The 17,503-nt window shown below is 37.5% G+C and overlaps 1 protein-coding gene across 2 annotated transcripts in view; it reads left to right on the plus strand.

Moving 5' to 3' along the window:
- LOC149842626 (uncharacterized) overlaps positions 1–17,503 on the plus strand; it is an 89,706-nt gene that overhangs the window by 67,403 nt on the left and 4,800 nt on the right. Inside the window, exons 13-16 of one of the 2 annotated variants that reach the window (XR_016430797.1) lie at positions 12,827–12,966; positions 13,114–13,208; positions 13,282–13,320; positions 13,416–13,475. Coding sequence is in view for 1 of the 2 variants with exons in the window: in XM_089999331.1 (XP_089855457.1) it covers positions 12,827–12,966; positions 13,114–13,208; positions 13,282–13,320; positions 13,401–13,475 (349 nt within the window). In the remaining variant the exon portion in view is untranslated. Of the gene's footprint in view, positions 1–12,826; positions 12,967–13,113; positions 13,209–13,281; positions 13,321–13,400; positions 13,476–17,503 lie in introns of both variants that reach the window. The other variant, XM_089999331.1, reaches the window with a different exon arrangement.

A 17,503-nucleotide genomic window follows, 5' to 3' on the forward strand; every position in this document is an offset into this window, starting at 1 on the left:
GATAATTTAGAAATGTTAGGATGACCTAGTCTTTGATGCCATAGAAAAATATTCAATTTTTGTACATTAAAGTAAAAAGACTCAGGAATGATCAACCAATCCATGTAGTAGAGATCTTCTTCTCTATGTCCTTCCCCAATATGCTTGTCGGACTGGAGATTATGTATTAAACAATGGTCAGATGTAAAGGAGACCTTACAATCATGGTCGATTATTTGGAAAACTGAAAGAAGATCTAAGTAAAGTTTTGGAACAATTCTGATTTTTAGAATAATTTTTTTTAAAGAGTTTGAAAATTTTCCAATTTCTTTAATTTCAAGAGAGGATCCATCTGCGGTGAAAACATTAGATCTACTTAAGTTAACAACACAATCGGAGAGCATAGTACTGTTAGGGATTATATGAAATAAAGCACCAGAATCTAAGAGCCAAGAAATCTTACCGAGAAATGAGTAAGAGGAGACCGTGACACCAATTAAGTGTTAAAATATAGTTTTGCGTATGGATCTGGATCCAGATCCATACACATGGCATGTTAAATGACACATGCTAAATATTGCTTCATTAATGGCATCCTTGTAATATCTCTGATATTACAAGGCTCATTGTATATATCCTTTTGTTTTATAAAGGTTAGGGCTTGGAGGTCGAGCCCTAAGTGTGCCTCCTGAGCCGATTGTGCATCTTCTCTCTTTCTCTCTCTCTCTCTCTCTCTCTACTTTCCTGTGAAGCTGAACCACACATACGAAATCTGATATGGTATCAAAGCCCAGGGTTGCGAAATCCTATTAAAGGCGTGTTCAGCGAGATCTGAGCCAACTGAAGAAACAGGTTTTGGCTCGTCATCCACCTTTTATTCTCCTCTTCAATCTTTCTACCCAATCTAATAGTTCTCGTTCCCCTTTTTATTCTCTCTGTGGTATCCTTCTATGCAATTTTTTTTATTCTGCTAGTCTGCTACTCATAAATAGCCTGTTTGATTCTTAACGTCATATCCATCCCATCGTCTGCTATGCAATTTTTTTTTATTCTGCTAGTCTGCTACTCATAAACAGCCTGTTTGATTCTTAACGTGATATCCATCTCATCGTCTGCTACGCAATTTTTTTTTTATTCTCGTTTATCAACGACTCCAGCCACATTGCAGTCAACATTGCAAACTGTTCTCCTCTCTGATTGCAGCCAATTTGATTCAATTTTTTTATTGTAGTCACCATTTTTATTCATTCTTTAATTGCAAACAGTTTGCAATCTCTTTGATTCCAATTTTTTTTCTCCTTTCCTTTATTGTTATTTTAGTGTTCCCTGTGCAACGCCTATAGGCAGATTGTAACATTTTGCAATCTCGATTCTGAATCCTGCAAAAAAAAAAAAACTTACTGTAGTTCTCCTGATTGATTAAGTGATCTCAAACCTGTTTGTTTCTTTCCATTCGTTTTGTTTGCTTATTCATTGTCCCATTGATATGGATTACTCATCGTCATCCGGTTCCTCTGCAAATTTCTTGAGTCAGCTCGTTACAAAAAAACTTACTCATTCTAATTTTTTGACTTGGAAGAGGCAAATCCTTCATTTTATACGGAGTCAGGATCTCGATGAACATCTGGATGTTTTAGTTCCTATACCACCACGACTTATTTTGCAGGAAACCAAGGATTAGAAGGGTGACACAATTACCATTTCTATTAAGAATCCAGAGTATACAGCTTGGAGGAAGCGGGATCAATCTTTGATTGCTTATATTATGTCAACACTCTCTCAAGAAGTGTTGGTTACTCTTTCAGATGATTGCACTGCGGCGGATCTGTGGAGTAAGCTGTCTCAAACATATTCTCAGATATCAGAAGCCCGAGTTATGTACTTAAAAAATGAATTTCAAAGTTTGAAGAAAGGCTCCATGACAGTCATGGAATACATAGGCCGCTTGAAGAGTATTACTGATCAATTGGCGGTTATTGAAAGTGCTATTGCAGATAAAGATAAAGTTCAACAACTTCTCAATGGATTGGGTCCTGATTTTGACATGTTTACCACAGCTTTATCATGCCTTTCTCAGTTGCCCACTTTTGACGACCTTCAAGCGAAACTTCTCCAGCATGAGATGATTCTGAAACAAAGGGCAGAAGGAAATGAATCAACTTGTCCCCATTCAGTTTTGGCCATGGACACTTCTGTAGGTTTTGGACGAGGGAATGGAGGGCATCAAGGAGGCAGAGGCCGCGAACGTTTTGGGCAGGGAGGACGTGGTATCTTCCCTACACCTAATATTTCAGGGGCTTTTAATACAGGGAATCAGAGGAGAATACCCACTTGTTTCTTATGTAACAAAAGAGGACATGTGAAAGCTAATTTTTGGTTTAATCTACAGAATAGAGGAAAAATAAACAAATTTGAGAATAAATCAACTACTACTGTGGACACAAAAGTGCCGTCCACAGATGTGCAACAACTTTTGTTATCAGCATTGTCACAGATGACGATCAAGCAAAATGAACAAGGCGAATGGTATGTTGATTCAGGTGCCACCACACATGTTACGGGTAATGCGGGTAAGTTATCTCACTTATTGCCTTATTTTGAAAAAGGTAGTATAGTTACGAGAGATGGAACTCATCACTCCATTAGTCATATTGGCAGTGCACATATCCCTATGTCAAAGTCCTCACTTCACTTGTCCAATGTCCTCCTTGCTCCTAATATTAACAAGAACATTGTTTCTTTAGCTAAACTTGTTGACGATATGAATTCTTCCGTCGAATTTACTCCCTCTTCTGTTTATGTTAAGGATCTACGAACGAATGAGACGTTCGCTAAGGGGGAGCGACAAGGAAACATGTACGTCTTCAAGGAGATTCCTTCAGTGTCTTCGTCTTGAGTCCCAGTCCTCCAGTTGAAGTCGTCCAAGCATCCTTCAGTGTCTTCGCCTTCAGAGTCTTTGTTTTTCCCTTCATTGGAAGTTTTTAATTCATCTCATTATAATAAGCCATTTGGCATAGTCGTTTGGGACATTGTAGTCGGGGTTTCGTTGAAAATCTTGTATCTGATGGTCTCCTTCCAGAGTCTAGTTTAAAACTCTGCAAAAGCCATGTTTTTCCTTTTCATATTATAAATAAAAGAGCTTCAAAGCCATTTGAGATTATTTGTTCCGATGTTTGGGGACCCGCACCTATTTCTTCTCTTTCTGGCAGTCGTTACTATGTTATCTTTATTGATTCTTATTCTCGTTATACTTGGATATATTTCTTAAAACACAAACATGAAGTTTTTCAAATATTTCGGGAATTCCATTCGATGGTCAAAACAAGGTTTGCTTGTGATATTGTGCATTTACAATGTGATGGTGGAGGAGAGTATTCATCGAACAAGTTTATTGCCTTGCTTCGGGATAAAGGAATAAGTCGACAGGTTTCTTGCCTTCATACTCCTCAACAAAATGGGGTTGCGGAGAGGAAACACAGGCATATTGTCGAGAGCGCGATGAGCATGTTACATGATAGCAATGTGCCCGTTAGTCTCTGGACAGAAGTTTTTCACACATCTGTTCATATCATAAATCGTCTTCCTATGGCACTTTTGGATCGGAAATCTCCATATTATACTTTATTTGGGCAACATCCCTCTTACGATGAGCTGCGTGTTTTTGATTCATCTCTGCGAAATAAGTTTCAGGACAAGGTTGTCAAGTGCAGATTTGTTGGGTATGCAGATGAATACAAAGGTTATCGATGCTATGACCCTACTACAAAACATATTAGGACCTCCAGAAATGTTTTTGACGAACGAAATTTTCAGGTTAATGACTCTGCAGCGTTGCCATCTCGAGAATTAGAAGTATATGATCCATGGATGAGCGCAAATCTTTTTGCTAATACAGGAGAAACATGTCGGACAAATTGTCCTTCCTTCGGCTTGAGTAGGGAATTGAATGACTCACAGATGCATGTTGAATTATCTCCAGTTGAGCCACCCCCAATAGATCGCTTCTCTGGACAAATATACAGTAGACGGGACAAAAATACAGAGCCGAGGAATGTGGAAAGCATCGCCAATGATCCGACTCAAAGGCCGTCACGCATTAAGCATCCTATTCAACGATGGGTGTGTTATGAGACCTTCTCCCTTGATTTCCAGTTGTTTATGTCTCAGCTCACAAAACAGGATGAACCCACTTGTTTTAATCAAGCTCTTCAATCCCGTCATTGGACTGAAGCTATGAATGAAGAAATGGAAGCTCTTCATGAATGCCAGACTTGGGAAATAGTCCCTCGGCCAGAAGGAAAGAATGTAGTTGGCTCAAAATGGGTTTATAAAACAAAGTATAAGCCTGAAGGAAGTATTGACAGATATAAGGCGCGACTTGTTGCTCGAGGATTCACATAACAATATGGTGAAGACTACGATGAAACTTTTAGTCCGGTAGTCAAAATGGGTATTATTCGTGTCATCATATCCCTAGCAGTCGATCGAGGTTGGAGCCTTAGCCAGATGGATGTTAAAAATGCATTTTTGCATGGAACTTTAAAGGAAGAAGTGTATATGGAGCAACCTCCTGGTTATGCCGAGAAGGATCCTACTGCCTGGGTGTGCAAACTAAGGAAATCTCTGTATGGATTGAAACAGGCGTCTCGTTTCTGGTTTGAAAGTTTCTCTATGCAAATTCAGAGTTATGGTTTTAGAAGATGCTCTCTGGATCACTCACTCTTTATTTACCAAAAGGCAGACATTGTTATACTTCTTCTTATATATGTTGGTGACATTGTGATCATTGGGAGCTCAGATAATCATGTGCAAGACGTGAAGCAGTTTTTAATGAAAACTTTCAAGATGAAAGATTTAGGGGAGTTGAGGTATTTTCTTGGTGTGGAAGTTGACAGACAACAAGACACATTGACACTCATGCAACAAAAATACACTCTTGACCTTCTGGAAAGAGCCGGGATGACGAATTGCAAACGAGTTAGTACTCCTAGTGTATTACATCAAAGGCTGAGCTCTGAAGATGGTCATCTTTGTGTCAACCCTGCAGCGTATAGAAGTCTCGTGGGGATGTTACAGTACTTGACTTTTACCAGACCTGATATAGTTTATGTTGTCAATCAGGTATTCCAGTTTATGCATGCTCCAATAGAGGGTCATATGGAAGTTGTGAAGCGCATTCTACGCTATTTAATAGGAACTATAGGAGACGGACTTGTTTATCGCAAGAACGATAATCTGCATAAAGGACATGAACTCATCACTTATACAGACGCAGATTGGGCAGGGGATCCAGATGAGAGACGATCTATCTCTGGATATTGTGTATATATTGGACACAATTTAGTGTCCTGGAGCAGCAGAAAACAAAAGGCAGTGGCACGATCGAGTACAGAGGCTGAATACAGATCGATGGCTGCAGGCACGACAGAAGCCACATGGATTAGACAGTTATTGAGTGACCTTGGGGAGACAATTATTCGATCATTTCTTTTATGTGACAATCAAAGCGCAATAAACATTGTATGTAATCCTATCCAGCATAGCAGAACGAAGCACATTGAGATTGATCAACATTTCATACGGCAGAAAGTCGAGATAAAAGAGATAGAACTACGTCATGTTCGAACAGAAGATCAAGTGGCAGGCCTGTTTACCAAGGGGTTAACAGGACGTCAATTTTGGCTATCGAAGAGCAAGTTGTACATGCTCCAAAATCACGTACAACTTGAGAGAGGGTGTTAAAATATAGTTTTGCGTATGGATCTGGATCCAAATCCATACGCATGGCATGTTAAATGACACATGCTAAATATTGCTTCATTAATGGCATCCTTGTAATATCTCTGATATTACAAGGCTCATTGTATATCCTTTTGTTTTATAAAGGTTAGGGCTTGGAGGTCGAGCCCTAAGTGTGCCGCCCCAGCCGACTGTGCATCTCCTCTTTTTCTCTCTCTCTCTCTACTTTCCTTTGAAGCTGAACCACACATACGAAATCTGATATTAAGGAGGATGCAAGAGGCATTTACCACTCTTCCTTTTGCGACAAGAGTTGAGTCAGGAGCTTAACGATACATCCTCGTCTAAGGAAAGGGATCCCTAGCAGGGATCCTGGCTTTTCGAGTGAGCAGTCTTGCAAAGTAAACTTGAGAATTTAAGGAGCTGCGCAAAAGCATCAAATATTACCCAAATCGAAGTATTTGGAAGGATGTGATTGGTTGATTTTGTTCGTCTATTCGACATATCTCGGGTAACCCCGAATTGGGGCTTGAGCAAACTTCTTAGCGGGGGTTCTGTTGAGAAACCCGTATCCCGTTTATCGAGACCAATATCGAGTCATGCGAGGCATGTAGATACCACGATAGAGATGAGATTCTTGAAAATCGCATGCCAAATGTTGGTACAAGTAGTTGGTTGTTTCAAAAGATAAAGAATGTTAAAAGTAAAGTTTGAGAAACATTACATCTTTGCGAAACACTTTTGTTGAGGCTCCTATTGAGGAACTATACCCCCTTTTATCCTAGAGTACTTGTAGTCGTGCACTAGACACTAGTACTGCAATGATCGGATGAGACGGTCGTGCGACCTCGAACAGTGCTAAATGCACAATGCTGTAAACACATAAAAATGAGATCGCCTTCACAGGTAAGATGCTCATTTGGTCAAAAGACCATAACATATAGAATGAGTCGTCAGTTAACTTACCACTGACACACTCATTCGCTTCTTGTAGTTTGTCAAGGGAGAGGACAGAGATACACACTCCAATAGACAGGTTGTTAACAACCACCTCACGGGCAAAGATCTGGCCTCCCCAGTCATTAGAGTTAAGGGAAGGGACTACCAGACATTATCCTAAGTGGTAGATCCTATGGACTTCTGCAGAAGTTAAATGCATCCGTTGCCAAGTACCTGCCTTTGGGGAATCCTCTCTCGGCTAAAGCCGTCCCCTTAGGAGCGGACTCAACTGGCTATTCGGGTTATTGAAAATACATATAATAATAGACGCTCGAACTAGTCTCAGTTGTTTCTACGATTTGTCGGTGCATACCCACAAGCTAGTAATATCGAGACATAAAGTCTGTTCACACTGGTTGATGGGTCATAAGACTTTCGTGTGTTTTGGATACATATTTTTGTCAAATAAAAGCTTATCGATGAAATTACGTATAACTTTAGTGTCTCCGGGATTCTTATGATTATGATGCTTATGCAAGTAAATGACACGGCACGCCTATATAGTTGTATTGCAGAAGATTGCATTATGATTGTTTGTGTGAATATATCACACTTGTGAATATATCACACTTGTATAACATGATTGATAATTATCATGAATATTTGATTAAAATGTCTTGAAGATATGTGCGTGAGTTACACGCTAGAAAGGTCGAATGCGATGTGATTTGAGATAAGAATTGTGAATGCATACGCTGATGCAATGATCTAAATATTTACACATATAACTCGAATCCTATATGATTTGTTTTACCATGTGAAATGATACAATGCATATTGCTGGTATACATGCTTGTGCCCATATTGGTGGCTACTGACTCCAAGAGCGGTCAATTGTTCAGAGTAGTCGATTGTATTGATGCATGTATCACTGAGTATGGTATCTGTTGAAGACCTGATCTCCAAAGGATTATCTGCGAGGGTGTGTATGATCAAGATCAGGTGACCCGACTAGAGCGGTAAAATCTCTGTGAGGATGTACACTGTCCAAGAGCGGGTAGCCGCAAAGACGGTGAACTCCTGTGAGAAAGTGTATTGTTCAAGACCAAGTATACCATCTAGGGCGAAAATTCCCTGTGAAGTTGTACATTTTCCAGACCAGGTGATCCGATGTTGATATTGTTAATTATAGTAGTGGCTATCGACCCTGAGAGCGATCATTTGTGTTGATGTGTATATCACAATAATTTTTATTGATATGGCATTTATTGAGTACCGGGTTCTTAAAAGATTTTCTGTGAGGGTATGTATGATCAAGATCTGGTAATTAGCTAGAGTGGTAGATTCTCTGTGAGGATGTATACTGTCCAAGAGGGGCTTGCCGCAAATACGGTGAACTCCTGTGAGGAAGTGTATTGTCCAAGACCAGATATATCATCTAGGCCGATAGTTCCTTGTGAGGTCGTACATTTCCCAGACCAAGCGATCCGATGTGGAACTTGTGATTTTTTATTACCATAAAAAGTTATGGTGAACTGTGATGATCTTCTGAGATTGATTGAAATAGCCAGTTATGAATCTATAGATTTGGCTTTCTGTTTTAGCATGATTTCATGCAGGATTCAGATGTGAGAATCAGATCTTTATTGATTTTAGATCATAATCATGTTTTGAATTTTCTATGGAAGGGTAGGCTTTTATGAGAAAGTATGATGCCTTAAGTGAGTCATAACAGGTGACAGTTGGCCGCGTAAGGCCTTGAGAGATGAGAATAAATTAAGGTTGTTCTGGACAAAGAGTTTGTTAGAAGTAGTGAGAGTGACAAACGATGATCTGATAATGATTAAATATAGAGACCCCGTTCAAGGAACGAAAACAAGCTAGAGCAATGTTGCTCTGTCTCTTCATCCCATGGTTTTAAAACTCGCCGAGTCAACTCGGTGACTCAGCTGACTCGGCTCGGCTCGACCCTCCAACGAGTCAACTCGGCAAGCTAAACTCGTTCTGCGAAAACTCGGCCTTGACTCGGCCTGACTCGGGTTGACTCGGGCGAGTTTTGGGCACTTTTTTCTTTTTTCATTTTTCAAAGGCTATGGGCATTTTTTTCATATGTAAGTGTTCATTTTTCAAAGAACAAATATCATAATAACAATAGGCTTACCAACTTAATATAAAATCACAAAATTAGTAAAAGTCAATCAAATTTCACATGTCCATCATTCATTCCTTTTGGTAGCTCCAGGTAAGGAATCAAACCCAGTACCCCTCAATGAACATAGAGTGAATCCACTAATCCAGCTAACATAACTGATCCCGCATGCAACCATCTTTGAGACCTACACAATAGTTGGCAGCCAGCCTGTTCAAAACCAACAGCATAAAATGCCCACATTTATCATTATAATATATATACATCACAGCATTCTCATTATCCAAAGCTTATATGCATTTATGTGCAGATATATAAGGCATGGTCCAATCAACTCTACATCAGAAACACACTTACAAATATCAAGATAAAGTTCAATGTTCCCAAAATTTTGCAAGGATTTTCTGAGGCCCTGCAACACAACAGCTATGTCCATATATTCAGGATGTAAACCATGATCGAGCATGGCTATTAAAGTTCTTGAAGCTAGTAATTAAGTCATTCTTTATATATTGTCTTGAAAGACTTGCTCCTGCTTGTGTAGTTTCTTTAGTAAATGTGAGATTTGAATTAAGAGCAGTTTTACTTGATGTTATTTTACTTATTAATCAATTAAACTAGTAATTAAGTCATTCTACAAACCTTTATATGTTTAAATGACAATTTATATATTGTCTTTGTTTTAAAATCAAAAGTTAACAAAACCCGGTCCGAGTCACCGAGTTGACCCGCCGAGTCACGAGTCAATAAAGAACGAGTCGAGTTTCGAGTCATGGGTTTTAAAACCTTGCTTCATCCGTATCGAATCAAGTAGAAGATAACATTTCTTATACTCTTCTGTTAAACCCTTTTTATGGCTCTGTATAAACTCTTGCGAAGACAAAAGTTTAATCACATACGTTTTGTTTAATCGAGCTTTGAACTGCTTACTTGTTTTGAACTGCTTACCTGTTTAACTGTATATCTGCTTTGAACTGCTTAGCATACTGAATTAAATGTACTTAATTCAATTTTCTGTAGTCTCTCTTGTGCACCTACTAGTTTTTCGTGAAACTAACCCATTCTATGGGTACAAGTGATGATTAGGTACACCACGGGCGATGACGCGATTGCAAGATGGCTTCAAGATTCCCTTTTCATGCTCTTAGCTTGCGTCCTGAATGTTTTTGGGTTTTGTAACGAATTTTCCTTGGGATATCCGAATTTTGTACTATTTGGGAACTTCTTTTAATGAAAGTGGCTTTTCCAAGTGTTTTGCAAGTAACATGGATTGTGAGTTTTGGTTCTTTTAGCTAACGGGCCCAAAGTTGTCAGCTTGCCTTTCTGAATTTGACAAAAGAATAGTCTTCTGCTGATTTTATAAACAAACTCTGAAAGGAAAGAGATTTTTTCTACTCTCTTTCCTGTTTTCTGAAAGGTTCGCAAGTTTGAAATTTTGGGGCGTTATAAATAAAGAGTTTTTCCTATAACGGTTGGGTTACATCAAGGATCTACTTTAAGCTCTTTCCTATTTGCTATAATGATGGATGAGCTTACGAGATCAATTCAAGAAAATGTACCGTGGTATATGTTGTTTGCTGATGATATTGTTTTGATTGATGAGTCTAGAGCTGGGGTTAATGCTAAGTTAGAATTATGGAGACAAACATTGGAAGCAAGAGGTTTTAAGTTGAGTAAGAGTAAGACAAAATATATGGAATATCCGTTTAGTAAGCAACAAAGTAGTGATGGGAGTGTAGTGAAGCTTGGTGAGCAAGAAATACCGGTGGATGATTGTTTCAAATATTTGGGATCTATCATTCAAAAGTATGGAGAAATTGATAGAGATGTAAATCATAGGATAAAAGTTGGGTGGATGAAATGAAAAAGTACAACTGGAGTGTTGTGCGATCGTAGAATGCCATTGCGGTTGAAGGGAAAGTTTTATAGGGCGACTATTAGGCCCACTTTACTATATGGTATGGAATGTTGGGCTGCCAAGAGACATTATATTTCAAAAAATGAGTGTAGTTGAGATGCGTATGCTTAGATGGATGTGTGAAAATACAATAAAAGATAAGATTCAGAACGAGGAGATACGTAAGAAGGTAGGCGTTGCACCCATTGAAAATAAGATGAGAGAGAATCGTTTACGGTGGTTTGGACATATTCGGCGAAGGCTTAATGATGCTCCAGTTAGAATGATGGAGAAATGAGAAAATATATTAGTTAAAAGAGGTCAGGGTAGGCCTAAGAAGACTTGGATGGAGATGATAGGAAAGGATATGAATGCTTTGAACCTCACCGAGGACATGGCATTGGATATAAATGATTGAAGGAGAAGGATTCATGTGGAAGACCCAAAATGATTTTCTTTTTTGGTTCATATCGCTGACCCCAATTGTTTTGGGATGAAGGCGTAGTTGTTGTACAAATAAAGAGTTTGGTTTGTTTGATTATGGATGATAAATGTAAGTTCGTTTGTGGTGTGTGGTTATTGAGTTGAAATTGAAACTGTAAGGACCCCAGGTCTCTGGGAAGATTTTCACACTTGTTTAAAAAAAAATCGCATTTTCAAGGGGTATGAGTTAGGATCGTTACAGGTACAATTATCTATAAAAATAACAAAATATGATGAGCTACCCTTAAACAAGACAATAGATGGTCTCCATACATCCGAGTATATAAGATCAAGTATTTGCCTCTCTCTCTCTCTTAGACCAAATGACAAGGCATAACCCTTTGCTAACCTGCAACTTTCATAATCCTAAACATGATCAGAAATAACAAACTTCAAACCTCCTAAACATCTCAAAGCAACTAAGTATTGCAACCTAGAGATGGAGACACCACCCAGTCTTTGGTGCCACAAAAAAGACTCATCTATACTAGCTGCTCCAAAACCGACTTTACATCTCCCTTGATTGCTCATGTTCAACCAATCTAGATAGTATAGGTCACCCTTCCGATGGCCAAATTCAATCCTCCTCCCTGATAGTTGATCCTGCACAATATAGTCAAACAAGGAAAAGATAACATTACAATTAAATTTGGTTATTTGCCAACAAAAATAAGATTTATGGCCAAAGCTAGAACATGATAGACTTGAGAGACATTAAGTTTGTTTTTAGAAAAGGAATTAGAAGAGTGTCCAACTTTAAAAATTGTCATAGAAGACCCATCAACAGTGCGAAATACACCACCGCAGGGATGACAATTGGTTAAAATAGAATCATGGGTTGGCATGTGGCAAGATGCTCCTGAGTCTATTAACCATCCATGGGAATTACAACTCTGATCTCAATGATCCTTGATTTGCTGGACTCCTAAATTCAAGCTCTATCAAAGGCCTATCTCAATTGGACCGAAGCTGACAGAATGTACTAATGTTGCTGATGTCAGCATGTGTGAATTTCAATGCAGGGCTCTATTTTGATGAGAATGGAGTGTCCTCCTGGTCTCGATCTTTAATCCTCCCTTTGATTTAGATATAAGTCTGCTACTATATTGAAGCAAAACAAGAGAGGAAATAGGGTGAGAGAGCATAGAGAGGAAACTTCATTACTTCACAAAATTAATGGTTACAATAATAAAAGGGGGGAAAACCCCTCTAAGGCACTACAGGACAAAAATAGTTGACTTTATAAAGAACCATGAAAAAATACAAGATTTCCCTTATAAATAATGATATATACATAAGGGGGTAGCACACAAAATGATAAAGCATATGACACTTCTCAACAACTTGTTCCTCACATTTTATATGTGATTTTTGCTGACAATAATTTAGTTTGATGGATTTTATTGTTCAAGTTTTCTTTTTGAAGAACAATTTTATGGTTAAGGTTAATAAAGCAGAAAGGTTGCAAATGTCTAATATGACTTGCATCAGTAGTCTTGAGTAAGGGAGGATTGGGGGGCTATGCTAAAGGCTAAGAACATTTATGAAGCATCTTTTATACCTTAGATATTGTATTCTGTGATTTGAAATGCTTGGCAAAGTTGAATCATGTGAACTTAAAATTGTGTTTCTGATGACAGGGTTGTAGTCAGCAGTCAGTCAACACCAGAGAAAGTATCTAAGCGTGATGCTCGTAAAGAATCCAGTCTTAGTGGTCCTCTGATGCTCCCAAAGCGAGCTTCCATGAATAGCTTATCAGCTCCCATTAGAACATCAGGAGGTCAAATGGTTCCACTGATTCTGGATTTCTAACATCCAGTTTCATGTATCTTCGCTAACAATTTGATGAGTCATGGAGATTGTTGAAGCTTTTACACTCCTTAATCTTTATATTGGTTATTTATGTTTTACTTTTGTTCTTATATAGGATATAGAGATCCATTGGAGGAAAAATCAAAGGCAAATGTGGTGCAAATAAAAGGTCGGTTTTCAGTGACATCTGAAAGTGTAGATGTTGTAAAGGTATTGCTCTCATCTTTTGATATTTTTTCTTTTCAATTAAAGCATCATTATTGAATAGGCGCTTGCACTGTAGGATATTCCATTATGTACAGTATCACGAAGATCATCTCAGGTCAGCAGTCACTTTTAGCAGTTACAAGGGAAACTTTTCTTTTTTGCTGAACTAGACTGGCTTTATGTTTCACATTCTAGTGTTTTGATCCTCAGGAATCTCAACTAAGAAAATCTGCTAGTGTTGGTGATTGGCAGGTCGATGCCAAACCAGTGGTGTGTACTACCTTCCACTTTTCATTCAATGAATCTTTTTTATGGAATTCTTTTATAGGACTACAAAATGAATAATTTGTTCTAACACTTCTACTGATTTTTTAATTGAAAGTTACGTCACCAAGTGGCATGGATCCCAAGACACAACTGCAAGACACACAAAAAGGATCTAAAGCATAACATAATTCATTTAACCAAAGATAAGAAGCAACATATTTATACACCCACAAGAACACCAAGAAATAAAATAAATATTTTAATAACAAATAAACAAAAAATTACAAATGACCTCAATTCAAAAACACACAAACACACCCCATATGTACATCCATCATCTCTCACCTATACAACAAAAGGATGAGAAATATATAGAGGAAAACATAACGGTCAAACTAGCTGTTAGAGCAAATCCCAACAGCTAGTTTGGCTATTCAAACTAGCTATTAAAGCAAATCCTAATGGCTAGTTTGAGTCAAGTTACAAACCCGAACGGCTAGTTGGTCAATCTCATTTGACCAAAAAGAAAAGTAAATAAATAAATAAAATTACAAAATTTAGTCATCTTAAATAATAACATAATAATAAAAATAAAATCCCTATTCTACCATAAAAGTATACAATATGTATACTTATCCTAAACTATCCTTTAACTAAATTCTAAATCACAATAAGTATACTTTACTATACTTGGAATTACAATGAGAAAGAAAATACAAAAGAAATACAAAGCAAAATACCTATAAGTATACCCTAGTATACTTAGGTATATAATACAATGCATATATCTTAACGAGTTAAATATTTGCTTTTCTGTTCTGGTTCTCTATATAGCTTACACGCTGCCTCTGTTATACTATTTTCTTTTTCTGGAAAGGTGCATTATTATGAATCATGAGAATTTTAGTCATTCCGTTGAAAAATCATAGACATTGTAATACCATAGTTTGTGCTATAATGGTTGAAGTTGAAAATACTGTGCAGTTGGCCACTGAATGCCTTAGAACTGCTTTTCATGCTGCCAAAACATGAAAATTCGTTGCAATTTTATGTAATGCTGGAGGTTATACATTTACAATAAACTATAACGTTTGAAATAATCTTCAGAATATAAAGATCATGTCCATTTGGGCTTTTATGGAATTCTCTCATTAAGTCATCCTTGTTAATTGTATCTGATTGCTTGCAAGTTAACACGTTCCATCCCTTTTTGTTCTCTCTTGGTTCTACACAGATAAGCTTTTAGAGCTTCTTTAGTCCTTTATTTCAATGAATGTTGATTATCCTCCTATATTGCATGAATTTGAATTGATACTTTTTCTAGTTAGGGAGCACAATTCTTCTTTCTCATGAAGATATGTTGATCCTAGTTTGCCTCTTTTTTTAGGACAATTATTCTATAGTTAGGGCTCATCCGGGCATAATATAATCTTTCAAACCTTGGGACGACATCTGACTGAAAGCTCTTTCATACAGATATTTATATGCATGCATGTACATCCTTACATACATACATGTATATGTATTTACATATGCATGTGCATACATACATTATATACCAATGAATAGGTCAACAACCAAAATGAACAGGTTAAAAAGTTATAGCTGCAAGTTAATGTTTATTAAACGAAACTGCCATAGTTATGTCTGACATGCCATTTAGAGTGTGTGTCATGGGGGGGTGGTGCCAGCTGGACACACTATGACATGCTAACACACTCTGACACATGGATATTATTTTAATATTTGTTAGTAATATTTGAATCAAATATATTTTTATATACTAGAATATCAAAAACATTTTTTTATTAAAAATTATAAAACTGTGTCCTGTCCTATTTTTTGAAAACTTTTGAACTCACTTCTTGAACTCAAGTTGCGATCTGGTCATGTCTGTATCCTTTTGACATGGAGCTATAGCTATGTTACATGGATACTTCATTTTGGCTCCCTTATCCTGTCTCCTTGTATGTAGTTTTATTGAAAGCTTCATAAAAATGACTATGCCCCGTACCATGTGATAGTTCTATAGATTTGTTAAATAGGAGCTTCATATTTAGACAGGTTTTCAAAGAAATTCAAAATTCAATCCAAATATTACAGTAGAAAAATCAAGTTTATTATTTAAATAATTTTATCCAGCACATTTTTTGTAGTAAATGAGCAATGATGAACACATCTACAGGTTCATATCAAGCAAAAAATACCTATAACTTTATATTTATATATGAAGATGGAGGATGATCCACCCTGTCCTCTTCTTCAAAATCTGTATGTTAGATATGTTTTTTGACAAACCTGACCATATGGATGTGATCTCCATGGTTGAAATTTTACATATGATTAGACTCTTGGATCAAACTTTTTTGATGTGTAGATAGGATTTTACAAAGATCCAAAAATCAATGGTTCTGAAATTTCTGAAATTTTTTATGTTATAAAATCTTACCTACACATAAAAAAAACTTGATCCAAGAGTCTAATCATATGTTTTCAACCATGGAGATCACATCTATACGGTCAGATTCGCCAAAAAACATATCTAGCATACAAATTTTGAGGGGGAGGACAAGGGGTGGACCATCCTCTCTCTCTCTCTCTCTCTCTCTCTCTCTCTCTCTCTCTCTCTATATATATATATATATATATATATATATATATATATATATATATATATATATATATATATATATACACACACACAATTGCACATGTTGTATAATTACAAAAAAGAAAAGCCCACAAGGGCGACTTGTGAATATCACCAAGTTGACAGAACGTCACAAGTTTGAAATGTCACAAGTTGTTCGAACATCATCTACTAGGGGCGACTTGTGAATATCACCAAGTTGACAGAACGTCACAAGTTTGAAACCCACAGGTGGTGTCTCTTGCGACAAGGTCGAAACTGGGTGGCAGGGGGACCTCAAGGGTTCTACCAAGTACCAACCATAGGACAGCCATTGTGCGGTCCATGATGGGTTCTTTTTCCCTTTGACTATCCAGCAAAACAAAAAACTGATCGGTGTACTAAGGAATTGTCAAGCTTGTTAATTGTCTATGAGCTGTGAAAATTGGTAAATCCATCTGCTCAAATGTGTGTGTGCAGGCACACACAGAGATAGAAGGGGATGTGCACAATATGAATGCAGATAGGAGTATGAAGACTACACACACACACACACGGTTGCTACCCATGGGAAAGGAGAAGTGAGGGGTGTAATGATGCTTTTGAGGGACAATGTTGACAATGAATTTTAAGCAAGAATAAATGACTATTACAAAGTTTAGTGGTATTTTCAAAATACCAACTCTTAAAATGAAAATGACTAACTGCCCAGACCTTTTTCTGTTATATACGCATATAGAATGTATTACCTTTCCTTCCCTACCCACCTCACCTGTGTTTAAATCTACAACCTGGTCTCAGTGCAAACATTTATTTGATTGCATTCTGTTCAATGCATGTCAATTTTCATCTGGATTGATAATGGGTTCCATCTCCTTAACTCCTCTATTGTTTCTTCTTCAAAGCTGGGGCACAAGCAGGGTGACGCAAAGGTGCTAATAAGTTGTTCTCTGAAAATGGAATGAATTTGACCTTTCCAAAGCTACGAAGTTAAAGAGGTTATTTTGGTAGTAACCATGCAGGAAGCATGGTAAAAGTTATAGTTCAAGAATTGAGAGGTTGAGGATTTTGAAATATTTAGCATAAATGCGATCAAATATAAAATAAGATCAACCTTGTAATGAAATCCAAAAGATACAAATAGGTACCTCTTATGGGCTTACAAGAACACAACCAAACAAAGACTGCTTATGGGTCAATACACACACATGCACAAGGGCCTCTTAGGGGCCAAGAACACATGTAAAAATATATATGTATTGGAGTTGAAATGCTTGATAAATCGTGAACAAACAAGAGGGGGATCACCCCCTTATATATACACAATACAAGGCTCATAGAGCCGTTGGGATCACCCCAACGGCTAGAAATAGAGTCGTTGGGGAGATCCCAACGACTCCAT

This window comes from Nuphar pumila, chromosome 3 (assembly GCF_984573655.1).
Source record: "Nuphar pumila chromosome 3, dmNupPumi1.hap1.1, whole genome shotgun sequence".
In the NCBI taxonomy this organism is placed as follows: Eukaryota; Viridiplantae; Streptophyta; class Magnoliopsida; order Nymphaeales; family Nymphaeaceae; genus Nuphar; species Nuphar pumila.